The sequence below is a fragment of the Symphodus melops genome (genome assembly GCF_947650265.1).
Source record: "Symphodus melops genome assembly, chromosome: 2".
Lineage (NCBI taxonomy): Eukaryota > Metazoa > Chordata > Actinopteri > Labriformes > Labridae > Symphodus > Symphodus melops.
In genome coordinates, this window is record NC_136692.1 from 13,469,506 (window position 1) to 13,497,264 (window position 27,759).

The window sequence follows — 27,759 nt, forward strand, 5'->3', positions numbered from 1 at the left end:
CAAGAAGAGACAGAGGAGAAAAGAGGAGGGAGAGACAATGGAGTGGACTCATCAGTCATCATCATTGTGTGTCCAGTGTAGCGTAAGACTGGCTGGGGTTCTGCTGACACTGTCAGCCTCTAGAAACTGCACACACACACACACACACACGCACGTCTTTGATCTATGCAGCCTGTGTGTTTGTGTGTGAGTGCCCCTGGGTCTGCTGTGCTGGCAGTGTTAGCATGGTGACAGCAATGGCCAGAGGGGTTGGACTGTTGAAGCCCAAGGGCACTCCCCAGAGAGTCCTGTCTGGCCGCAGGGCCGCATCCATTACAAACGCAGCCCTGACTGTGAATGAATTTTGTTTCTACTGAGTGTACAGCTGAGTGTCCCTCTGCTGTAATCCCACCTTCTTGTCCGACAGTCCGGTAACTTGGTCCACAAACTCTTCCTGTATCATGAAGGCAGCCAGGTTGGCAGTATAGGAGGCCAAGAAGATGACAGCAAAAAAGGCCCACACTGATACGATGAACTTGCTGGTGGTGCCCTTCGGGTTCTGCACCGGCACAGAGTTGTTGAACACCAGACCCCACAGCAGCCATATGGCCTTACCGATGGTGAAAGAAGGACCGTGTGGGTCTGAGAGAAAGAGAGGCAGGGTAGCAGATGGAGAAATTTAAAAATCCAAGCACAGAAAAACCAAAAAGCCCTTGAGCATATAAAGGAATTTGATATTTTAAAGTCACATTTCAGTTGACACAACAAGGGCGATTAAGAGTGCACATTATCATGTAAACTACAATATACTTTGTCTCCTTTTCTGGGACAATTACTGGCTTATTGTTGCCTATGTGCTGCTGAAAAATGTCCTACGGAGGTACTATCATACCTGACACTGCTACAACTAAATGACAACAAATATCCTCCAAAAGCAAAAAAAGCTTTACAATGCAAGATGAGGACAACATCCTTCCTTCAGGGGCAGACATTGTAAATAAAACTTCATGTGACGGTTTGTCAATCATTTTATATTCACCCTGACGTCACATTTTCTATCAATTAATTATGAATAACAGACATTTGCAGGGGTCACAAGCAATCAATATTTTTTTCAATCAATAATTGACAATCAAAGGTTATTCTGTCCAACTAAATTAACCTTTACATAATCAAGTCAAAGCTTTGAATTTCACTCAGGTTCAACAAATGATCTATCTATAAATCTTCATCATTTCCTGTCTGTCTTTGTCTGTCCTATATAATAAAGGCAGAAAGGAGAAATAGTCTTTAAATCCGTCATCGTAAAGGATTCCACCTCCTTATTCCTTACTTATTACCCCTTTCCAAACCCTCATGGGGTATTTCCTGTAATGAGAATTTGTCTGACGTGGGGAATCTCCTACTGTGTGCTATATGTGAGGAAGTTCCCCTTAAGACAATGACTGGACTTGATCCTGATAATATCTTGAGTTTATTTATAGAAATTGCTCACGTTTACATTTTTAGAAAACAGGCTTTTTAATAAGTGTAAGAAAAAGACAACTGATTAAACTTTCAAGTAACTACACAAAATAACAGCTGTAGACTGATTACCCGATTATCAGCTGTAGACTGAGACCACAGAACGTCACAGGAGGACTATTCAACCTGCCGTCATCAAACTATATAAGTCCTTCACTTTCTTCAGCAGGAAGAATGGAGCATTCATCATGTGCTGTATTGCTTTGTGCAATCATTTTAATAAAATGTTATATGATGTAGAGAACATCATTTCAGTACTGGGCTTTAATATTACTGTATGTCCAATATCGTCTCCAATGAATGCGTTCATTAGTCACATTATGTACAACACAATTCATTTCTTATTATTCTTCACCATATCATTATCATGTGCGAAATCACTTTCTCGGCTTGTATCATGTAGTATTTTCTATGTGGTCATTACCTGGAGCTTGCATAATCAGAGCCTGGTGCTGTGACTGAACTGCCAATACTACTGTCAATAATGCCATTACTCTCAAACGTATCTTAATCTGTTACTTGACAGATTCTACCTCTGTTTATCCTTCATTGTCTTTGAATTGAACCCTCTTATTACTTGTATTATACTTCATGTTTCTTTAATTCTGTTATATTTGATGCTCTTTTGTTTTACTCTTTGAACTGTAATGTTGGAGCAACCTGGTCCAAGAATGACTACAGTTCCATTTGATCCTATCTTATCTTCTACCATGATGGACGATATCATTGATATTCTTCATCTAAGCCAACATGCTGTTGCTTGAGATGGAATGAACTTTTCATCTCAAGAAAGAAAAGATGTTTATTGTGTAGAATAAAATTCATTTTAATTTAACCAGTTCAGTTGTGCCAAACAAAATAAATAAATAAGTAAGAAAAGTACACTTGCAGCACCTGGATAGGCCTTCAGCTCATCTGAATGGTGAATGAGTAAATGGTCAATGCAATTTTCTTTGATTGCAGTAGCAGTCTGCTCTGCGGCGCAGCACCAGATTTAATTCTGAGGATTCCTTTGATTCAAGTATAGGTGACTGTTACTCTTGGACGGAAATGTTAGTGCTGAATTTTGTGAAATCAGAATACTAACAGGTCATTCTTTTGCTCCAGGGGGGAACTTAGAGTTGTCTGCTTCTTGCTCTGTGGACAAATGATTGGTGTTATATTCCAGATTTTCCAGATAAATACAATCCTACCTTTGCCTTGGGCCAAGTTGCGGTTGAAGCCCAGAGGACTTACAAACTCAAAGAGGAAGACGGCGATGGCTGTGACGATGAGCAGCATCACAAACATCATCACCCAAACGGATGCACTGAAAGGCTCTGAAAAGGAGGGAAAATAGAAAGAGGGAGAATTAAAAAAAAAAAAAAGAGCACATGAGAGAGACAGACACTTAGGAGGAGTAAAAGATCCATGAAAAGTGAGGGATAGAAAGGAGGAGATAGACTTAATAAAAGACAAAAGATACGAGGGGGAGTTAAAGGGAGGTAAAGATGATAGACACAGAAACAGGGGAGAGGGGGAGACAGACATAGGAGGGAGGGAAGGGAGGAGTGGGAGAGTTAGTCACAGAGAGTTTGACGGAGCAAATTTCCATATTTCTCATTATTCCCTTGGATGAGAGAGGGAGACGGAGAGGCCTGGAGTGGGGGGAGACGGAGGAGGAAGGAGGGGGAGAAAGACAGTGAGAGAGAGAGGAGGAGAGAGAAGAATCAAACTCCTAGTCCTACACTGATGTGCCCTGTTTTGGGCATGTGTGTGCGATTTTGAGTGTTCGATCATGTGTGTGTGAGAGAGTCCGCATGTGTTTGGTGTATATCAGGACAGAAGTTCAGAGAGCAGGATGAGTGCAAGAGACGTGAAACCTTGACAAATTGTATGTGTGTGTGGACTATATGTGTAAGTATATGACTGCCAGGGTTAGCCAACCCTGAGAGATTGTGCACTGAGGTGCCTCTAATATGAGTGCGAGAGATACTGAACCGTCACTGATACCCTAGCCCAGGCTAAACACACACACTCAGTCACACTCACATTAATACAATACACTTTAATACAAATACACACACAAAGAATTCACCCCTTCGCATACATACGGCCAAAGCACACTCGTTCTCCACACATCCTTGATTCGACACACAAACCTTCTAATATATTCCTGCTGTATCACACACACACTTTCTTTATTCGTCGTACACACACGCATTCTGACACATGGCTTGATACACAGGGACCAACACACGCATGGTCCAATACACAGCCTCGCTCCCTGTCTCGCTCCAATGACAATACAATACATTAGGCGAGCATGGAGGAACGCTTCAGTTTCTAGTCATCTACACAACTGGAGGAGGAGGAGAAGAAGAAGAAGGAGGAGGAGAGAAGAGGGTATCAAGAATACTTTGTTTGTAGCTGAGTTTTCAAAAGACAGCTGGCACACTCTTCCTCTGCTCTGCTCTAGAAATATTTATGTGCTCAGGGTGTTGAGGCCCAGATAAAGTCAGGGTACACATGGAAGTTGGCCAGCACATATTGTCTAAATAAAATATTTCATTTTAGGCAGGGTTTAGCCAGCATGTAAGCCCCTCCCTTTTTTCTTGTTTCATCTAGTAGTCAGCTCATTGGGGGAAAGTTAGAGAAAAGAAGAGAGAGAAAAAGAGAAGTGATTTTGATTTTGGAAGACATAACGGACAGATGTACCGAGGAAGGCAGATGGAGAGACGGTCCCATTGCTTCGTGACACCATGACGCTGATGCCAGTCTCCACAAAGGGCACAGAGAAGTCAATGGCCTCTGACCGCTCCTCATTGATGGTCAGGGAACCGACTGCCATCACCGCCTTCTTATACACCACCTGGTCGACAGAGGGAACAACAGTAACAGTGATTGCGTGTCTCAAAAGCTGCAAGGACAGAGATAAAACATGTAGCTCTGTAAATATTTGGACAACTCAAGACAATTCTCCTCTGAATTGTTTACTTCTTTTGACTGGTGATTTGAAATATCACAGAGACTGAGGGTATGCGCACAGAATGTCATCAATAGTTGGAGGGCATTTTCAGCCATATCACATGAAAAATAAAAATACAGCTGTCTTTTTCATAGCTACCATTTCTGTCTGTCTGAATGTCTTCTAAAAGACAGAGATTTTGCTCATACAGTCGTTTTTAGTGAGCAGTTAAATTTTATGCTTTGAGATCTAATTGTCTAAACTAAGGCATCTGGCTTCTAGCTCGCACAAAATGTTACCACCATCCATGGGTCATATAGTCAGGTTCCGTTATCAGACATTTGAGTTTCAGCTTTGACCTTTAATGATTTTACTGTGACAGCACTTAGCCTCCATTAAATCTGTGAATGAGAAAATCATTACTCATAATCTTTTGTCTTTAGTGGTCATCACATTAAATTTTAAATCTTCAATATGAAATGTTGCTGTCCTCATAAAATACATATAGGTGTATTATTAAAGGTTGTGACTTCATGATAAAAAAAATATATTTTTAGTGCCGCAGAACATCCTAAAACAAAATCCCTTACTACTTCAAAAAATCAAAACTGTTTGTGATAAAAACAAACCTTTTAATATCAGAAGGAAATTATATCATAATGTTTATTTTTTGTATGTCATCATATGTGTTAAAAGATGCATGAATGCGCTTTAAAGTGTCCTGATGTTTTGGTGGTGTTGTGACACAGACCCATTTTTTTAAAATTGGATAGCAGAATGCAGCTTTAAAGGATAAATCTGGCAATAATCCATAATTTTCTTAAAGTCAACAAATCCCATGAAAAGACCAAAGCTAACAATGAATTGATTCTTCTATTCAGTCTTGTGTCTCTACCTAAAGCCGGTTATAGCTTATTCATCTGCGCCACAAACCTTCATTGTTGTATATAAAAGATTAAAAACACAACAGTGAGACACCTCTCTAGGAGGAAAAAAAGGGCTTAGGGCTGAGTGCCACAGACAGGGCAGGGATATTTAATTGTTTTTGTACACCACCATCACCTTTCATAAATATTAATACTTATTTGATAATAATAATAATTGAGTGTAAATTACTGTAGATTGTGAAAGTACACAGATTACTTACATGTTGCAACCTGTGACAAGATGCGAATGAATTCTACACTTAACATGCCATATTTATTTGCAAAGCATTGTGTGGAAAGGGGTGAACCAGCTTTTAGTCTTTAAAGAGCAAACATGCCTACATAGAGCTCTGAATTACGCAACACAAAGGCTAAAGATGTGTTGAAATACGCCTGAGCAATGCTGTTTGATAGATTTGGTCTGTCATACACTATAGTAAAGCAGCACACACATTATATTCAAAAGCTATGATGATACATCACATAGATCCAACCCCAAGAAGTGACTGCTGTATCAGCACTACATCACAATGATTCATTCAACAGCTGGAAACTTTACAGTTGCAGGTGGGCCAATCACTGCGCCACGAGACAGCCACAGGCAAGATTTTCCTCCTTGCTTTGAGTGTCTGAATTTAGCCAAGCTAAACTGAACAAGCTAGCTAAGCTAAGCTCAGTTTAACATGTGCTGCCTGTAGTATCATTTTTTTTATCTTACTGAACAAAAAGGTTCAAATATGTATTTCCTGTTAATTACATAGAGTCATAAAGACAAGCTGTAAAGGTAAAGAGAGGATGTACCTCTCCAACCATGCCGTTCCATATATTGTTGATCTTCTTGCCATGTTTTCCATTTGTGACCAGGTAAAGGTCATAGGTGAACTTGACGTTCCGGGCAATCTTCTTCAGAATGTCAATGCAGAAGCCCTTGCAGCACTGCTTGATGTAGGAGCCTCCTGATGTGCTGTTACTGCAACACAGAGACACATAAACATATGTGCAAAATAATTAGGTCATACTTCTCCATATTATGGGACATTTCTCGGTTTAAAAGGCGAGTGTGTGAAATGTGAGCGTAACTGTACTGCTTGTTCCTGCTCACTCCACATCTGCTGGCTCCACTGCACAGTAAAACTAGAATCATGACAGTGCAGAGTAACCATAAATACAGCTGAAGGACAAGGAGAGCATGTACGATGTGTGAATTTAGGTATGTGTATATGTGTGTGTGTTCTTCCCTTAGTGCCTGAAAACTCAGGGGTACTGAGCAGATGCTGCTGGGCTTTAAATAGAGCTGGGCTCTGCAGAACAACCAACCCACATGATTAAAATATCAGCTGTCCTTCCCCTCGTCTCTCCACATTCCTTTTTCGCTTTTCTTTCCTCCCCCCTCTTCTGTGTTTCTTTGATTCTGTCCATAAGGAGGTACAGTATCTCTCTTAATCTCGCAGCATACCTACACACATGCAACACCACAGCCTTGCAGACACGATGCACAGAATAGAAAAGGATGTTTAAGTAAACTTTCCTGACAGCCATCCCCAAGGACTTGGAGGAGTAACTGAACTGAATTGTCGGATCAAATGATTCTCATGATCTATCAAACCCTACCAGCATTTTCAAAAGTATTTTCATGAAAACTTTATTTCATTCCCATGTCACCCATCGTCTGATATAGCATGTATGGATTGGAACAGCAATTTTCTGTGACCTTTTCGTTTGACATTTCAGTTGACTACGATTCAAGAAAAAGTTTAAGAACGAAACTGAGGGAATTGAACACAGAAGACACAGAGAGCAACTGTCAAAGGACCAAACCGTCAAAGGATTAAAAGATCTTTTTACAAATAACTGTATCTGTAGCATAATGTGTGTGTGTGAGTGTTTGATAGTGTGTATGTGTGAGAAAGAAAGAGGGCATTGTATTTATACATACATATGTGAGAGTCAGTGTATGTACAGTAAGTGCCCCAGGTGTTTTAATGCACACGTACTGTATGCATTAGCTCTTCCCAGCTGAGCCCTCTCTGTGTCCTTATGTCACTATGTAAACACAAACACACAATCACGCATAATTACACATACTTTGACACAGAAAAAAAACAGACTCTGGGAGAAACACATACAGTACATCTGTTCAATACATGTCTTACATTTTTAACAACAAACACACAAATAAAAGATGGAAGTAGTGACTGAGTAAACGCAGTGCTTATGGATAATTGGTTTCATGTTCAAGTGTATGAAAAACATGGGTGAATGGACACCTAAGCAGAAAAGGTAAGGTAAACAAAGGACAAGGAAGAAACAGGTCATCTGGGCCTGTAATCACTCACTCATCTACAGTTGCTCCAATGCAATTTATCGAAGGTCGGGAAAACAGTTTACAAGTTTAACTGGTAACACTTAACAACACGGAGCACAACAACATAAGTAGGTCCTAAAGAATGAGCCAGCAATGAATCAGAACCAACATGATCATTTCATGAATTGTTCTAAATAATTTCTAAATTCCAATGAATCAGCCATTTGGTGGCACAGCTAGTAATGACTCATGAAATTCTAATTACTTAATTATTAGTCATTTTATTCGTGCATCCCCTTAGCTAAAGTGACACATCATACTGAGTAGATACAAAGGATTAAGTGCAGATATAAAATGTAACTTGAGAGGGTACAAAAAGGCTCACTAATGAGATACGGTCATTGCAAAGTAAATACAAATGATTTAGTAACTTTTTAAGTTCATAAAAAGGCTGTTGAGATTTAGCTTGAAAAAATGCTTGATTTCTAGATAATAGTATCATTAGAGCTATAAACTGTGATTAGAACCTCAGTGACCAGAAACAAAGACTACTATTATTATCGATCATTCAGAAATATTAGGTCTCTCAGTGATTCATCCTTTATTATTTCTTTCTTGATACTGAATGTACATTTAATGTCAAGGCTATTGGTATAATATAAGGTATTGGTATTGGTATTGTTGTTATAATCCAGGTAATAATGTAAAATATAATATTCTGCTTAAAACGTTGTGTTTTGGTTTGGGAATGTCTGCTGGAAAAAATTATCAATTTGTTGAATAATACATCTGACACAAAGGAATGTGGTTGATTGTGTTTGTTTCAGAAAAATAAATAAAAAAAGGTGATACATTTTCAAAGTTTTTCATTTCAGTTTTTTTGCAGTTCTGCTGTGGCTACCCCGGCCAATGTTTTCCTAAACTAATTAGAATCAGGAGGAGATCTAAATGTATTGTATTGTCTGGCAGAAATTGTGACATCCATTGAGAATAATACTGCCAATCATGAGTTTAAATTAGCAAAAAAAAAAAGGCTAGACTTAAATTGTGCATTTTGACTTCAGGTGATCAATCAGAAGCACGACAGAGATACAGTACTGAGCCAGTCACACGTAAACCTGCACTAATTATGATGAATGTTTCCTGACTCTTTAATGTTTTTTTAGACAAGCTCAAATATGAGCTCAATGCTAGAAGATTAGCAGTAAAAAGCTGCCGTGTCTTGTAACAGAGCTTCTCAGTGAGATGTCAATATACAGGAGATAATTGAAAAAGTCCAAGATGGTAAAGCATCTGAGGGAGGTTCTGAAGAAAACTTTTCATTCCTACTGACATTTTGAAGCTATATACTGTATCTCTAAACTGTTTGTACATAATGGCTTCAACACATTTCAGCTACTATAAAATGCCTTTTAAGCATTTTCAAAGGAAAGCGTCTGTCATATTGTCTGGCTTGTAGCTGCAGAGAGAAGGCTGGGTTGATTATTCAAAGCAGACATTATGTGTATGGTAACACTACACAAAGGTTAAATCTTAAAATAAGCTTTATCATTTGATAGAAAGCACTATTACAATTAAGACTAATGTCTAAACGCAAACATAAATAGCTAACTTTTGGCTTAATAAATGTTTTACACATATGAAATTTTGTTTAGTTGTGGTATGAATTTCAATTACTTCGAACCATGTGTGTTAGAGGAAGATTTAAGGCATACAGCCCAGTACTGTTGCTGAAGCGGAGAAAGTGATATATATGCAGTCAGGTGGTGAGTGGTGAGGTGAGAAAACACTACATATAGATAGAAATAATCCCATTTCATGAGGAAGATCAACAAAGTTAATGTGAATTTGCTAAACATTTTGGCCTCATTCGCCTATACTGTTTCACAAGCAACTTAGGGCCTGATTTACTAAACGTTTGTGTGTCTTAAAACGTGTGCAAACTTGATACCACCCTCAAAAAATGTGCTGTCTGATCTACTAACAGTGTGCAGAGGGGATTGCGTCTTTCATATGAGCAAAACAACTCGTATTGTCCATTCAGTACGTTTGCCTATGCAATATGGGGCGTTTCTGCCCCAGCGTGCAAAATGCTGGGAGGAGAAAATAATTTTGTTATATTCAGATCTGCTGTAACTCAAAAATACTGGACGTTAATTTGCCTCTCCTACTCATACCAATTTTGCACTTGCAATCCTCCTGCTTTCCATCCAAACTCTCCATGATGTAAAACAGTAGAACACGCAAATGCCTGACTTAAATACAACCGCCTCCACAAGGTTTGCACCTGTTATCATTCATGCAAATATTCTTAGTAAATCACCCGCAAAACGCCCACAAACCAAACGGGCAATCTTTTCGAGTGAACACGCAATTTAGTACTCTTTAATTGGGATCTTAGTAAATCAGGCCCTTAGTGTACTAATATAAAATCAAAAAGTATCTCTGTGAAACTGACATGATCATGCAAGAAAAAGACATGCTCAAACCAGGCATAGAAAATGTAAGTAAACAGTTCAAAGGGATGCGTTTCTAAAGCCAGTACATAGAGAGGATATGAAAAATGTGGCTATTCATTCAGCCGAAAGAGTCATTTTTCAAGAATGGGAGATATAAAGTAATGCTGCTGTCCCACCTGGAGTGGGTAGGGCATTTCAGTATTGAGAAGCAGCAGAAAGAAGTCAAGGCCAGGTGAAATTATGATGAAGCTGCCGCAGGGAGTGGAGAGCTTAGCGGCAGGTTGTAGTAAAGCACAGAGCACAGGCTGGTGAATACAGGTAGACTGTAGCCTGCAGACACAAGCATGTGACTCCCAGAGGACACTCTACTGCCAGGACCAAGAATTTAGAATTTGATGTGAACAGCTACTGGCAGCCAGTCGGGAGGAAGGACAGGGTGTTAGGGAGGGGTAAAAAAAAGAACTTGGGGAGGTTGATAACAGGGCAGACAAGAGCATTCCTGATGTTATGTAGCTGCTGAACAAAATAGTTTAAGAGCCATGCCTGGTGAGAGTTGCTGTTGTCCGGATGGGAGATGACAAAAGGTTTGGCAGCATCCCAAATAAAAAATGTCTCAATTTTCTGTCCACTCAGGCAGAGACTTATTCATTTACAGCATTTTATAACAGGGACACTGAACATTGATGGACAGTAACTGTAAAACTGTAAAATGGACAGTTTTCCTTTCTGATTTGGAATTCAAATAGCAGGGATATTTCTAGCATCTAATTTCACTTTTGGTGAAATGCAAATTTAAATTCAGATAAGTTAATTAGTCTAAAGGTAAGAAAACCCTCAACAAGCAGTCAAAAGTAAGCACAAATCTTTTAACACAGCAAAACAAATTCCCAAACCATAATCCATGTATCCAATTCAATTAACTGTTTCAAAGACTTCATTGCATTCTTCATTCACAAAATCTATGGCTATTATGACTACTGTAGTAGGGCTAGCACCAACAGCGTCTGCTCGTCCTTGAAGGTTACCATCCACATGTCTGCACAGTTCTGGTTGAGCTGTTAAATGCTAGTTCACCTGTTCTGTTTCTGAGATGCCATTAGTTCACAATCCTGATTAACATCAGCTGTAGAGTCTGGAGAACAAACCCATGAAGAGGCACTATGGCCCAGGCTATGGGTTGGTGGCTTTGTGCAGCTTAGACACAGCTCAGCTCAGACAACAATTTACCTGTCACTATGGAACAGCATTAATAAAAAAAAAAAAACATGATTAATTTAACTAGAAAGTAATTCTGGTGCCGACTAGCAAGGTTGACAATGTTCAATTCATGAAGTCTAAACTCTTATGCAACTCAACAGTTGATTTCGAACATTAATCTCTATTGAATACTAGAAGGATTTATAGCATTAAAATGATTCTGAAAGATAGTTTGAGTTATGCAATTTAAGGTTACAATAGTACCCTACCATGTTCAAATAACTGTCAATTTGGATTTATTGTTTGGTGTTACCTACCTAGTAATACAATTAAAGAACAATGCAATTAAGGACTATTTAAATTGAGTGAACAGAAATATAGCAGTTGTTGTGCTGGGTACAGTGAGTGAACCTGTCCCAGAGGACCTGAGAGGTCTTGATGCCTCTAAAGGGACAACGAGATCTGAAAGGTTTTTGCCCAAGATCATTTAGTGTTTTATAAACGAGGAGCAGGATTTTAAAATCTATCCTTTGACTCACAGGAAGTCAGTGTAGAGATCTGAGGGCGGGTGTTATGTGTTTTACTTTCTTGGTGTTGGAGTGGACTCTGGCAGCAGTGTTCTTGATGAGCTGCAGCTGTCTGATAGATTTTTTAGTCAGAACTGTGAAAACACCATTACAATTATTGAGCCCTTTAGAAAATGAAAGCATCAACAAGTTTGTCTGTTAATTCTTTGATTCTTGCTGTATTTTTAGTTTTTCTGGTAAAAGGTACATTTTGTCACTGTCTCTACAGTATGTGGCTATTATTCTTTTTTAGTCCAAGACCGGTATTTACCGTTTTTCTTTGTATTACTAAGATATTTTGGCACAACTACTCATTGAATTCTTCAATGCACTTACTCATTGAGTGTAAGGGAGTGTAGTTGTGTGATGACACTGAGATATAGAGTTTTGTTTTATTTGCATATGCATGGTAAGAGATGTTCTAGTGTTCCAGAATCTGGGCAAGCAGCAAATCAATTACTGTTGTTAAAAAGAATGGAAACAAGAATTGATCCTTGGGAAAGGCACATATCCTTTTCTACACTCAGATTCATAATTAGGACAACAAAATGGTCACTGTATGTTACTATGTTTTAAACCAATTCACTTCAGTACCAGAGAATCCGGCCCACCATTCTAGTCTGTGTAACAGTATGTTGTGGTCAACAGAGTAGCGCTGAGATCAAGTAAAACTAAAACGGTGACTTCTGATGCATCACTGCACAGTTTAATATAATTTAAGACTTGTAAGTTGTTTTAAAAGTGGTTTAATAACAGCAGTCTTCAGGGTGCATGGAAAAGCATGTGACAGAAGAGAGCTGTTGATTGAATACTTCTGGTGCTTATCTGATAAAAAAAATGTTTTTAAAAGAGGTATTTGAGTCCGTTTGAGTAGACTGATTTTGAGGTGCATGCAGCCTTTTACAGTTTGACTTTTATCACAGGGTTGGTCAGTCTGTGGCCTTGACTTCCATTGTGTAGAAATTACAATTTATCTTGTTTTAAAGCGACAGTGTAAATTGATGTCAGCAGAAAGGGTACAAGTGTATTCAAATATTGCAAGCGACTGATGAACTACACAGTAACACAACCGACATGATGCAGCACGTCAAACGGTGAACTAATACATGAAAGAATCATAGACATTACTGTACTGTGCATTTTCATTAAAAGGATTTGAGCTGAGGTTTGAAAAGCTTGAGCCAGTTTATGGACCGAACTTTTCTAAAACATGAATTGTCATTGTATTATCGACTACACAACCCTAAAATGTATTACTTACATCCACAAAGAAAAATAAGGAATAATGAATTCTATTTTGAATATGTATTGTCTTTCAGAATTTTAAAAATTGGCAACAATCTCATGTCTTCAAGTCTGTTATGTCTTACGTATCTTTAATGCATCCTGTATATAATTTGTAAAATCTAAAGGTTTGTTCTTTGAATTTTTTTTTTTAATTTGAACTTCTGGAAATAATTTGTGAGGTCAATTAAAAGAACAGGAGTTGAGATATACGTGATAATTGGTATTTCAGTATCAGAATTGGTTAAATTGATCAGGTGTTCTGCTGATTGTCACGTACAGTATAAAGACTAACATTGAATTGTCAGCTGAGATTAATATTTTAATTAATATAAGTAATGAGAGAAATAAATTAGATTAAATATCAAATTAAAGGATACAAACATTAAGGAAATGCGAGCAATACAAGAATCCTGAACATTTAGATTATGAATGTTAATGCTTGACAGCATTATTTTACTAAACTTCATAGGACAACACTAGGCAGCAATTTGACTTAGGAAAACATGCAACACACAAATCACACTGTATTAAAGGAACATTGAATCAAGACCACATTTGGAAACAAGCAAATAAAGGAGTAGCAGAACAATACTGACAGACTGGCATTAACAATCCGACAGCAACAGAGGCCAATTAATTATTAATACTGACAGAACTGATTATCTGGATGCCAGACAAGAACTAATTTCTCTGTATGTGTTCAAGTCTGTGACAGAAGTTGGGATTGAGTTTTACTGCCGTACAACACCAACAGGGATATAAAATAGTTGTAATGTGTGGGGAAATCACTGATTAACAAATCGACTTGGAGTTGCTCTGTATGAATCAGAAATAACTGCACAGAATGAGATGAGAAAACTAAAACATGCATCTATTCTCAGGATAAAAACAGACATGGGGCTACACAAGACATGTATGTTGTGACAACTGAGTTCTAGTCGGAAGCACATAGTTTGTGAGTTGAGTATAAGCTTGTGTTTTAGTATGCCCATGTGAATATTACATTGTCTGCCACACACATTTGGATTTCAGTCTGGAGGACAAACAGATGGTGAGTCATTATTATATAAAGTAAAAATGAGTGGGCCCAGTAGAGATCCTTGTAGAACAAAAGTGGACAAGCAAAGGGCAAGTGATTGACAATTATGTTCTTAGACAAACTCGGTTTGAAAGGTGTCATTTCATTTATATTTTCTCTATTGGAAAACATAAAAGAAGATCTAATTGGGTGTTTAAACAGTTGTCTGATATCAAGGAACATCACATTTTATCCAACTGAGATCTAACTTGTTCTAAGAACAAACACATCCAACTCCTCCAGATCAGGCTTTGTCAGCTTTTATTTTAGTAACTTGTGTGGTTTTTAAATGGCTCTTGAGCAGTGTGGGTGTTGTGTATTTGTTCATAATAATATTACATTTGCCCACTTACTCTTTGACATGCTTGCGGCAGGGCACAGAGTTCCTCATGCAGGTGCCAGTGAGGATGTCCACATTGTCCACAATTACAAAAGGTTTCTCCTCCAGTGTGACAATGGAGAGATGGTTCTCATCTGCATCTTCATCCCCGTAGGAGTTATACCTCGGCCACACGGGGAACATCAGTGCCAATGTTCCATTCTCCCAACGGCCCATCTGTTAGTGCAAACACACAACACAAACAAACTCAGGAATTGCAGTCTTAATTAAAGTGGTTTGACATTTGTATTCCCTTGCTGTTGTTGTTAATTCACTGTGTCCATTTGTTACCTTCTCCCACTTCCTTTCACTATTCAAGACGATGACAACCAATTTGGGGTTGGCCTGGTAACCATCTGGAGTGAAGGATAAATCTCGCCCGTCGTTCCATACATGCATCATGTGTCTGAAACACACAGGGGAAAAAGAAAGTAGGAAGTTGTTATTTTCTTTTGTTTTACATCTGTTTGAGTGTTTGTGAGTGTGTTCACAAGAGCAGATACATTTAAAATAACAAGTTAAGCACTTTGTAATCACTGCAAGAGTATCCTCTTCAAATCAATGCTGTCTTCACCCACTGCGTGTTCTTGCATGCCTGAGTGTGTGTGTGTGTGTGTGTGCATCTGTTTTTGTGTAGGAGGGGGAAGAGTCAGAGGCCAGATATCTCTCCCATCAACATTCTGCATTGATTTCTCCACAGATATATGCCTGAAAGACAAGCAACTGGTGCAAAAGGCTGCCCTCTCTTTGTTACTCACTACAGTTATCATGCATACGCAAACAGATCCTTTGCAAAAACATTTACACACTCGCTACGGTGAAGCAGCAGAGAAGAGTAAATGAACCAGTAACACACACTGTGATATGGGGATTAAGAATATACTCGCTCCCGGAAAACAATTTTTTAGAAGGGAAGGATGTTCTGAGAGGAAAGGTTGAATGATAGTATATAATTCCCGCTTGAGGGGCAGAGGGATGTCTGAGGAAGTTTACTCAAAATTCCAAATCACAACAGCAGCTGCCATAATGAGAAATGTCTTCTTTTCATTGTTATTAGAAATGGTCCAATTTCCTTTTAAAAAGGGCCAAACAGGGCTGGTCAGGGATTGTCCTCCAGTGCAATATCATCAGACAAAAAAAGATTTCCTAAAAAACCCAAATCTGCAGCTTTCAATCTTCTTTTTGGTTGAACTAGAAACTAGTCCACTTTTACATATACAGAGATGGATTTAGATTTTGAGTAATTCCTATCATTATCTGTATTTAAAAAAATATTAAATTGTTGCAAATGCATTCACAGCTAATTACTCTGAAGTGATGGGTTAAAAGGACCGAAAAAATAAACTCCTGTTCACAATGTCAGCAGGACACGGCACAGAGCCATGAAGGCTCAGGCATAAACTAATATTGCGACAGGAAGTCAAGATGCATCAAGCAAATCGTTTGAGTACTGTTTAGTATCTGCCCTGCAGATGAGAACTATGATAATAACACCGATTCTAACAGGTGGAATTCTGTGTCGTCCCATCTGCAGGGGGAATATCAGAGTTGACATGCGTACATATTGTTGTAATGCAGTCGATTAGCCAAAGGTACATGGATCATGCGTTTTTATGAAGACTGGTAAACAGGCCTTTGCGCTTTCAAATCAGGCTTCACTCACTAAATAAAGACTAAATAAAAGGCCTGTGTCCCACACAGGCAAAAATGCTGAAAAGGTTTGCCAGGTGTACAAACTCTCAGAAGACATATCATTTGAAATAAATCTACAAAGTAACACATTAAAGACTCATCTGTGCTGCTTAATAGCAACCGTCGTTGTCATTATAGATGACTCTGCTTTAGACTGATAGTGACATAGATACGTGTTCTGGTGTTGGATAATCTTCATGGTGCAGCAGGTGATGGCCTTGTCACAGTGCATTGCCACAGTTGAATACATATAGCGGAAACACTGTGGCGGTCTATTCTGGGAAACTGCTGTCTCCTCCTATTTCAGGTTTGTACCCTTTTTTTGGGAGGGGGGGGGAGATTTTGATCTAAACGGATGAGGCTGGTATTTCTGAGGCAAGTTAAAAGGCACATTATACCTCACATTTGTATTCACATGTAAATCAATGCCATTTTGTGGTCCTCTGTTAAGTTAACAAAACTAAATACACAATCAAATTTAAATTGTTGAATGATTTCTGCAATACTGCCTTCAAATTAGTTTACATTTGCTAGATATTCCGTTTTGGTTTGAAACGCATCAGCAGACAAACAGATATATAAATACTAACAGCGGTTTCTTTAAAATGTGTGTCCTTTCACGACTGTCAGTGGAACATTTTTCTATTATTGAAGTACTTCCTATTCTGTGACAACTCTAAAAGTACAAATAATGAAAGATGGGAGGCTTTTTCGAAATCCTCTATTCAGGCAGGGCGCATCTTTTCAGAGAAAAGTGACAGCTTAGGGGGTTGCATGGTACATTGGTCCCTTCAAACAGAATAACCTTTTGAAATATACTGCAAGGGCAAACCTTAATAAAAAACTGTTACCATTGTCTAGCACAAACAAGCCAAACCAAACCCTGATATATTAATGCCTGTCAGGAGAGAATGGTAGTCAATGCATGGGCCTGATAGTGTCTTTTAAGTGCCAGATTATGTTGTCATTTTCCCCTGCACCTAATGCTGTTTATATGCACACTCTGGCAAGATTGTATCTAGATGAATATATGCAGAATTCTCATCACAGCCTCACCACTTCCAAATCAGGAAAGGGAAATCCAACCTGTCAGTTTATCATCACAAAAATTGGCTTCAGTTGTTTTGACAAAAATGCAAATTATATGTAATAACTTAGTGAGAAAAATGAGGCACGTCTGATAGGAACAAACAAAATACATTTCCAAATAGGGTTTCAGCTCCTATTGAGGTCTGGGTTATATTGGATCAACCTGTCAACAAAGGCAATGAAGTGTATGCTTTGATACGCTCTTAATGGTCTAATAAGAGAAGAAAAATTGAATAATAAAGCTTTAATGCTGAAAATGTGAATGAGGTTCATATTCTTATGAGGAAACTCATAAGTCATTATTGATATGCGGAGCTACAGTAGCAACCTGACCTTTAGGTTGTCAATCAGTTCTATATAGACTTCTAAATTAATAATCATATCTTAGCCACTGCATGTCTCATATGCAAGATGTAGTACCAATATAATATCACAAAATGTTAGAGGAGGCAATATGATAAACAGATTCTGTATCGTTGCTTTTTCCAGAATGAATGTGCTTGCATGAGTGTCTGTGTGCAGCTATTTGAGCCTTGTTCATGTTTGAAGGATGTTACTGTTTCTTTATCGTAGAGACACCAGAGGAGAGTGCACGCACACAGACACTTTTATGCAAAACGAGCATGTACACTCAAAAATGAACCTACCATCACATGCAGGCCACCCACAGAGCCACATAAGAGAAGAACCAGAGAAAGAACAAAGCTAGTAAAAGCTGCTTTAATCCTGACTTAATGACAGCGAATCTAGTCATGTGCAGCAAGGTGCACGCATACACAAACACTCACTCAAAGCAAAAAATACACACAGACAACACACATTTTCGGCTGTAGTTTACACAGGGTAACATAAAGACAGTGGGTCTACATGATGATTTGTTCACTGTCTGTTCACCAAGACTGCAGAATGAGCTCATGCACAGAGCCGCAGTGTACAAGAGCTGATAGTGTTAAATGTCATGAAACATCACAGTGCTAAACACTGCTGTCCTCTCTGCATCTGCCCCTCTCATTAGTACATTAAAAAGAGTTATGTAAGGCTGCTCAACCCACAGCTACAAAGACAAACACGGTTATGCAAGTCCCCAGACCAGAGGTCGCCAACCTGCAGCAATGGAGCCGCATGCAGCATTTTAGCAACTCTCCATTGGCTCCCTGATGGTTTGACAAAAAAATGATGTGGGTATAAATAACATTCACTTTTACATTTCAATTTTCAGTTTATTATTGCTGTAGGCCTTTAGGGATACTCCGTTCTCCATTAGTAAAATGTGAAGCTTTTTTAACTCAAATGTGAATCATACATTTGTCTACAACCTAGGGCAAACATTTCTTAGCAAAGTGAGGCCCTGAGATAGACCCAGTTTACAGCTGGTGTTAACATGTGGTTTCAGTGCTTTGATCACAAGTTGACATCACTTGAGTAAGAACACACTATGCATTTAAGGACGTCCATAGGTAATTTCCACCTGTGTTTTTGGTGGAAGGCAGCATTGTTAACTCAGATCTCAGACTGTTACAGCAGATAATGTCACTGGAGTCCTTAATGAGGCCCAGGACACAATTTTTACACCAAAGTTGTTGTCATTTATCAAATTCTTATTTATTCCCATAAATTCTGAATTTTGCAACCCTACTCATTTTAGACCCAAGGGTATACTGTTCATGTGTAACCTCTCACTGAACTGGTCTTCAGTCAAAATTAAGTTGGCTTACTGGCCTATTTGTTTATTATCATGTTACATGCGTCTTGAATACTTGAACAATGCAAGCAGAGCTCCTGGAAACGAGAGTATTTCTTAGAAGACCTAAAGTTTGTGTCCTCTTTAGCGTTGTTATTTTTTTTGTATGAGCTTCCTCATTATAAAATCATCACAAAGCAAACAAACAAATAGAGTAAATGCAAAGTCAAAAGAGCAAATAATCATGAATACGCCCTCCATTTCATTCAAGCCAGTAGCAACTTGCCTCTTTCAACTCTTCTACGTGTACACACTCTCACACACTCACACACACACACACCTGCGCAGGGCACTGGGTGGGAGCTTCCCCGGGCTCCTGTCTGACGCTGTGCTGTAGCAGCTGCTCTGGGCCTCTGGCAGCTCCCCCTTCTCCCGCAGCATGGCGGTGGCTGCAGAGGAAATGATGCCCACCCCATCCCGCACTCGTGTTTCCAGAGGGTACTCCCAGTCGTCATAGGACACGGAGATCATACCTAGGGGAAACATCTGAGAGGAGAGCAGACGAGATCTGAGAAATGGTACATACGTGTGAAAGATTCAGTTTGACTTCAATTTAACATTTTAAGCACAATTTAAAACATCCATATGTGTCTTTCAAAGGTGTCAAGCGAATGACTTACTGGTTCCATGTGCTTTCCCATAATAACTCATATCTAGGTTTTACATAAGTGTAGACAGACTGTATGTTCACAAACTGAAATCATTCCCTCATTCAGGTATCGTCTATCTTGGATCTGTCAAAAGGATAATGTTTGAAAAAAATAAATGGCTCACTCAGTGTACCTCTCTAAACCAGCCTGAACAAACATCAAAAAATGCCAGCACGCTAGTCTGTCAATCACAAGCATGTTCTTTCTTCCTTTTAATTTGGCACTAACTGTAGAATCAGATTTCTGTCTGAGAAAGAAAACAGAGGAATGAAGACGCTACACACAAAAGGAAGAATGATGAATATGGAAGGGAGGGGGATACACATTTGAGAGGCTTCTACAAAAGGTAAGCAAAAACTGGATATGTCTCTATTTTATATGCGAGAGGAGAATTTGAGCTGATTATACATTACACAATTTAAATTCAAATTTTAAAGCTTATTTGGATGAAAGCTCTACATTTCAGAGGGAAGTTGCATAATGATGCTGTTAAACTTCCTTTTAAAGTAATAATCAAGTGTTTTTTGGTAAACAAAGAAAAAAGGATAGGAATAAGTCTGTTTTCCATTCACTTAAATTGATCAATATTGTGTCTTTGACTGTCCAACCTAGTCTAACTGTTTGGGAGATGTACCTGTTTGCTTTGTGCTTACAAAAGAAGACAGACACTACTCTAAAATCTTTTTGAATAATATTTGGCTGGCTGCTTTTTAGCTTACGTACCTGACCACAAAGACCGCCAACTAGGGGGAACAGCTATTTTTGCTCAGTCAGAAGGACACAAAATGCCCACCAGCATCTTTAAAGTTCACTTATATACATGTCATGTCTTGTTAGTTTAACTTGAACAAAAACAGAGTTGAAAAAAAAAAAAGGCTGGTCATGTGCATGACTATTGTTAAGTCTACAAGTAGACTTCTGCACATAATATCATGAATCGTAATCATTTCTTAAATTGATTTTATATATCATTTGGTGTGATGCTGGTAAGTAGATTATTTATTCCCCGACTGTTCGCTCTGCTTTCTTAATGTTAAGATAACAGATAGCAAGGATCTTGTTGTTTAGAGGCATATATAAATAGAAGAAATTATTTCTTATAGTTAAGCCTATAAAGTTGCATTTTATATAAATTGTACAGAAATAGGAAGAAATCAAGAAGACGCCACAGATAACCTGAACAATCGTGGAATTAAAAGCACTGCTCATCTGGATAAACTACTACTTGGCCAAAATGGCCAACTGTTGCTACACATGGGGCCTTTGTACCTCTGGGGTGAAGTCTGGATTGCCAGTGGTTAGACTGGACACAATCCAGATGTAACCAGCTCCTATCAGGCCCAAAGATCGAGCTTCTTCTAGTATATATCTGTAGAGGGACAGAGTGAGAGCATCAGTAAAGATTCACAACAGGAATGCGGCAGTATGTCACAGAGAAAACATTGAGAGATACTTACATGGCCTCATCCTTCGAGCAGTACAGAAGTATAACGGGACTCTGGATCCTCTTGAGGGCAATGTGTGATTTAGAGTTTGGGTCTCCGTCTATAGCATCCAGAGTCACTACACTCTGCAGGTCCCAGCGCACAAAGCTGTGCCAACACACCATTAAATTATACAAGGTGCTTAATCCTGTCAGCTGCCGTAAATAAAGGTAAATGATGAAAACAGAGAGCATGTTTAAATGTGTCTGAATGTGTTCATTACCTGTGATCCACAGTTGTCTTCAGTGTGCTGATAAACAACTGGTATCCGGGGAACTTGGAAGTGACAATAGAAAAAACATGCCAGTCATACTCCTCCATGATGGAAAGCATGAGCAGAGCCTCCTGCTGCAGAGCTGCGCCGAACTGGAAGAACGTGGACTTCTCATCCTGCAACGACAGAGAGGCCGACATCAGAGACAGTCAGCAGATTTGTCTTTAGAACTGACTTAATTGCAGAAAAGCAAAAGGCAAAAACAAAAGCCTCAAAGACTGGAAACCTCAACGGAATTTAAACAATTTGCAAATTTGCAATCAGTGAGTCAGACGCAGAGAGTGAGGGAGATAAGAGAGGGTGTTAAGTGCTTGAGAAACTAAAGAGCAGAGCGAGAAGATGGGGAAAACAGGAAGAGGAGAGCTACAGAGAGATGTAGAGACTACACTGCCTTTATAACAACAGTTGGGCATTGTCTCTAGCTAATTACCGAATATCAAATACAGATCCTCTACCTTCTCCTCAGTGGTGCTGTATTATCAGATCTGCTTGTTTTCATTGTAAAAACATTGTAGTCATGAATGCTGAACATTCATTTTTGTGTGCTACATAAGCCCTATTCGCAGAGGATTAGTATTTCTTGGGGACTTCTGGTAATTTAGGAATTACCCCCTAATGTCAGTGTTTTGTGTTACACATTCGCAAAGGATAAGCAAAGCCTGTAATTGACTATTTACTGTCACTCTGATTGACCTCTTTGAGACACTGCATGATAACCACCTTCTCTGTCTCTGGGGGCAGCATCACACTTCAAAGCGTACAACCTGCTGGACATTTATTAGAAGAAGACGTCCAAATGCGTTACATTTACACTTTACGCTGTCCAAACCTTCATTTATAATATCCAGCACGGCCTCCATTATTCTAGAGAAGAAAAATGGGCAGGAAAGAGCTGCTGAAATCCTCTTTACAAGGAACAACTGCTCAAAATGACTGACAAGCTGGACTGATATTATCAGAGGATCTCTGTGTGCTTAAATGGCGTGCAATTTGCCCTCGTATTTTTAGTTTACAAGTTAAAGGCATGGTTGGTTCACAGGGGATTAAACACACACACACACCCTCTGCACATGTTAAAAATGACCAGTGGTCAGTAGTGGTCCCTACTACTAATACTAATTATACCTAAAAAAACTACTACTACTACTTCTACTACAAGCTGTGGCTTCAGATAATTTTGAAGCACAGATACAAAGTGTCAAGTGCAGTTAAATCATTTAGTCTCAGTATTGGAAGCAGGAGGTCAGTGAGTGAGTAGCAGAATTACAGCAGCTATTAAATAAAATGAAACCCAAAGTGAGTGTGAAATAAGTAGCTAATCATTGCAGAATGTATGTTTGCATAAAGCGTAAAGTGAGATTCCCCCTCGGGACACAACAAACAGACAGCAAAGCAGCCCATCCAACAGAGAGGAGAGATGAGAGCAAAGAGAGAAAGGAGGTGAAAAACAGCAAGCGAGTAGACTGGGAGAGAAAGAGAAAAGGGCTGAAGGGTGGAGTGTAAAAAGAGCAAAGTATTGCAGTCTTGAGAGTGAGATTAAGATACCTGCATGAAAAGGTGAAAAAAAACCAGAGAGAGAGTTTTGGAATAAAAATGTAGAAACAGAGAAACAGACCCTTCTCCTAGGGTCCCTCTTTTTCACCCACACACACAAATCAAGTGCACACCCACATGCTCTGACACCTTTTCCTCAGAGGGCATCAAAGAACGTGACACATTAAACATCAAAGCCCTCATAAACACACATGGAGAATCAACTGTCAGCTCCAGTCTCTCTATCCTCCCTTCTCCACCTTCACATGTAGGTGTGTGTGTGCAGTAGATTTACATGCATGTAAACCAAGTCTTGAGCGTCAGTCAAAAAAAAAAAAGCCCTCAGCTCCATCACACAAATACAACAGGCCATGCAGAGATTCCGCCTGAATTCTTTCAACCCATAAAAAAAGAGAGAAGAGTGAAAAAGAGAAAGGATGAAATTGTACTTCAAAAAGATCTATCTCACTGTTCCCATCTGTGTGCGAGTGTGTGCGAGTGTGTGTGTGTGTGTGTGTGTGTGTGTGTGTGCGAGTGTGTGCGAGTGTGTGTGTGTAATCGAGGTGAGTGTGGCTTTACACGTTACTTACTGTAGGCTTCGAAAAATGGTACAAAACAAGAAATAATCTCACTCTGTGTGGCACCAGGCACATCCTGAGTTATACCCAGATAACACTAATACTCAAGCACAGATACTAAAAACAGACAAACACCCACTCCCTCCCTTGCACACACAGTACAAGTATACAAATATTAGCACATACAAATCAGTGCTGAAGAAATCAGTGACTTTTAATGGCATAACAGTACTTACATAATTAGACAATTACTGAACCATTCTGTAAAATATTGAATTGTGATTGCTCACTATTAAAAGCACTCTTTGGTTTGTACATACTTTGTAGCAGACTGCTCACATAAAAAAGAAAACAGACATTTTAGACAATGTGAATCAGCACGAAAGCAATCATTAGATTGAACAAATAATCATTTAACAACAAATGATTTGATCATTACAGCTTTTATAATGATAAAGGTAAACATTCTTTGATCAAAAAATGCATTATAATACATATAATGCCTCTATATTCGATTCTGATTGGGAGGTAATGACACCCCTGTTTTTCTTTTTTCTGTAATCATACAGCGACAGATCAAGCCGATGGACCCAGTTCGAAAGATTGATCACATCTGTACTAGTAAGTCTATCAGCCCATTTACTATGGTGAAAAGGAAACAAAGAAAAAAAGAAAAGAAAGAGAGACACAAAGGAAATACTAAACAGAACAGGCAAGATCTATGGCACGGCTTAAAGACTGGTCATTGGAAAAGCAAATGACTGAAACAGACTTTGTCATTTACGGGTCAAAAAGCCTTTGTCAGGGGCTCTGGTGAGTCATGCAATCCCGCTGCACTTTGCCTTGTCTCACTTCAGTATCATTGGAAAGGTGCAGTTTAATGTGAGGCATAAAAGTTAAGTAAGCTCTTTAAAGAAGGCTTAAGAATTTACTATCGCTTTGGATGCAATCTTAAAGGCAAACCTTTTTTTTAATGGGAAAGAAATCAAATCCGTTTTCAGTATTTTTTCCCCACATCAATATCTTTGTAAATTATTGAAATATTTTAACAACATTAGGGTCATCAATTGTATAATGTTGTCATTGAAGGAATGAACTCTCTCAAAGTGAGAAACCCCCCCCCCCCCCCCCCCCAAAAAAAAAAAAAACCAAACCCTCTAATTTGTGTCGGGACCCTGAATCCCTTTGATGAGGTTATTCTTTCCATAAAATTCTGTTCATTTATGACTTTGAAGTACTCTCCATTCAGATCATGTCCACAAGTTGTAAAGGAGAAAAAACACATTACCAAGATTATGCAAACCACATTATTCAGTCATAAATGCAGAGCGAGTGCACACAAATCCAGTGTTGGTGTCTGGACTACTGAGCATGCCAGGGCATCCAGATGAGCGGCTTATCAAGCCAGTGGGGCCAGTCAGTGCAGTTTAACTTAAGCAGATAAGTATCGCCTCTTAGCTTGGGTGAAAGAAGAAATTCAAGGACAGTTTAAAGGTGCAATGGGCCGAATGGTGTGGAAATGCTATCTGATGAAGCTAGTAATTATATGTTGGTCTTGTGGCGCTACAGAGCAAGAGCAGGGATGGTGGCTGGACTATAGAGTGGGCCATGACATACAGGTCTAACTGCTTATCAAACCAGTGGGGCCAGCTTATTTAGGTTGGATACAAAGAAGATACTTGAAAGACACTCTAAGAAAACTGGCACTCACCAAAGCCAATAGTGCAGACATTTATTAAATGCAAATCAGTAATATACAAGTGTATATACGTTTGTTTCCAAATTATTTCTGATGTTTGGTATGAAAGGCATCATGAACCTGCAGCTGGTTATCAAAGACACGTTATTACAAACTGTATGCTTATAGCAAGTTTGATTAATTACAATTCATCTTACAATTGGGTAATGTTTTTAAGACTCAGATCTTGTGTGTCATGAATTTAGTACCACAAGTTTCCTGTCATAGAGCTGCTGTGCTGAGGTTATAAGGCCTGGTCAAGCTGCCAAATAGCTGCTCTTCTGTTGGGCCAGTGTAAGATTTAAAGGGACCATTTATGTGCGTAAGCGTTGAACAATGTGCCGCCAGTCTTAGGGTCGAGTAGATTTATGATCGCACCGCTGACACCCATTGCTGATCCTAACGATCATGTCAAGCATCATTTAACAGTAATGCTTCAGCCCCGAAAGGCATGCTCACACTACTTTTATGTATTGATGACTGACAAATGTCAGTAATTTTTCCTCATTGCGCAGAATTACTGTGGGTACTCAACTATGGCAAGCAGGAAAGGTAAGTGATATTGGGAAGTCTGTCTGTAAAAAAGGGGGGATTCTTACAGCTGAGAGTCAGAACACACAGAAACAGAAAGTCTGTTTATACTGTACACTCTCTAACTCTCTGTGGGCTTATTGCAGATGTGTGCATTAAAACAAAAACATTATGGATATATTAATTAGTTGTGAAAATAAAAATACTTTTCTTTTTTGCACATTGTGTTACCTTCAGCTTAGAGATCACAGAGAGAGCAGAAGATATGCTAAAACGTCAGCTTCATCGTATACAATTTTATAATTGTAAAGAAGCATATGGGCACTCCCACATATACAGTGGTGACAGGTTGACATCGCAGAGATGGTGAGACATGACACATATATACATAAAATGCTTTCAGCATGTTCAATATTTAAGTCTGTCACAGTGACTGTCATTCTAATACATTCAAAATCTAAAATAAGTAGAAGAGGAGGGGAGGGGACAGGAGGAGAGGAGAGGAGACGGGAGGAGAGGAGGAGAGAAGAGAAGGAGAGGAGAGGAGGAGAGGAGAGGAGAGGAGAGGAGAGGAGAGAAGGAGAGGACAGGAGAGGAGAGGAGAGGAGAGGAGAGGAGAGGAGAGGAGAGAAGGAGAGGACAGGAGAGGAGAGGAGAGGAGAGAAGGAGAGGACAGGAGAGGAGAGGAGAGGAGAGGAGAGGAGAGGAGAGGAGAGGAGAGGAGAGGAGAGGAGAGAAGGAGAGGAGAGGAGAGAAGGAGGGGAGAGGAGAGAAGGAGGGGAGAGGAGAGAAGGAGGGGAGAGGAGAGGATGCAGTTTTAGTGGAAAATTTAGAATGAATGAGGTGAAAGTCTTTTTAGAAGACCAAGGGGTGAAAGGGGAAGATGACAATTTCTGGTGGTTGCTAAATAATATAGGATAGAAAGAGACATTGACACAGACCTGCATCTTCTCATCAAATCACACAAGTCCACCAAGAAGCGCTCATATGAATAATGCAGACGCACAGACTCACACATGCACACACACGCGCGTATTTCCACATTATAACCACACATACCTAGAGATTTACTGATGACATTGTGCATCAATTATACAAATAGTGAACTTCATGTAGAGTTTCACAACCACCCACGTACACACCCAAACCCAACACACAAAACACACGTACATTAAACACACACACACACACGCACACACACACACACACACACACACGCACACGTCTATGCACATAGGCCCCTCAAAATATAGCCTTACTCATGAGCCAGCGTACTAATAAATAATACACCACCAAAACCAAGAGAGTGTCTCAATACTCTCTTTCTCTCTACTCTTCTCTCTCTCTCACAGACAACACACACACTCACAGGCACAAAAAATATTTCACGTCAAATTTGATTTTTGTTTGCAGCAATCAGCTGAAGTAAATATGAAAGTGTGGAGAGAGAGCTTTAAAGATCAAGGCTAATGAGGAACAAACTGACACATTTCTAGAAATCGTTGAGAGAAGGAGACCATGTGGGCTGCAGGAGGGGGAGCATTATCTTTGCTGTATCTGCTTTATCACCCTGTACAGCACATTGAATTCACCTGGTACATTGATATGGGCATTTACAAAAGAACTTGCCTTGCATAGTCAGTTTCCTATAAATTGTGGAGGTGGATGAGAAAAGAACAGGCTAACAAGAGATGAGTACCAATATCTAAAATGCTTGTAAAACAGAACATGACATCAGACAGCACAAGGAAGAGGATAGCGCCAGCATGCAGAATAATTAGAAATAGATGGGGGAAGAAGGA

The 27,759-nt window shown here is 39.3% G+C and overlaps 1 protein-coding gene across 2 annotated transcripts in view; it reads right to left on the minus strand.

Annotated features, from left to right (window-relative positions):
* grin2ab (glutamate receptor, ionotropic, N-methyl D-aspartate 2A, b) overlaps positions 1–27,759 on the minus strand; it is a 114,019-nt gene that overhangs the window by 11,978 nt on the left and 74,282 nt on the right. For both annotated transcript variants that reach the window (XM_079338558.1, XM_079338557.1), the window contains 10 exons: positions 21,527–21,693; positions 21,277–21,411; positions 21,089–21,188; positions 19,450–19,655; positions 14,939–15,053; positions 14,622–14,824; positions 6,178–6,346; positions 4,201–4,354; positions 2,697–2,822; positions 392–621 (listed from right to left, as the gene is read on the minus strand). In XM_079338558.1, coding sequence (XP_079194684.1) covers positions 392–621; positions 2,697–2,822; positions 4,201–4,354; positions 6,178–6,346; positions 14,622–14,824; positions 14,939–15,053; positions 19,450–19,655; positions 21,089–21,188; positions 21,277–21,411; positions 21,527–21,693 — 1,605 coding nt within the window. The remainder of the gene's footprint in view (positions 1–391; positions 622–2,696; positions 2,823–4,200; positions 4,355–6,177; positions 6,347–14,621; positions 14,825–14,938; positions 15,054–19,449; positions 19,656–21,088; positions 21,189–21,276; positions 21,412–21,526; positions 21,694–27,759) is intronic.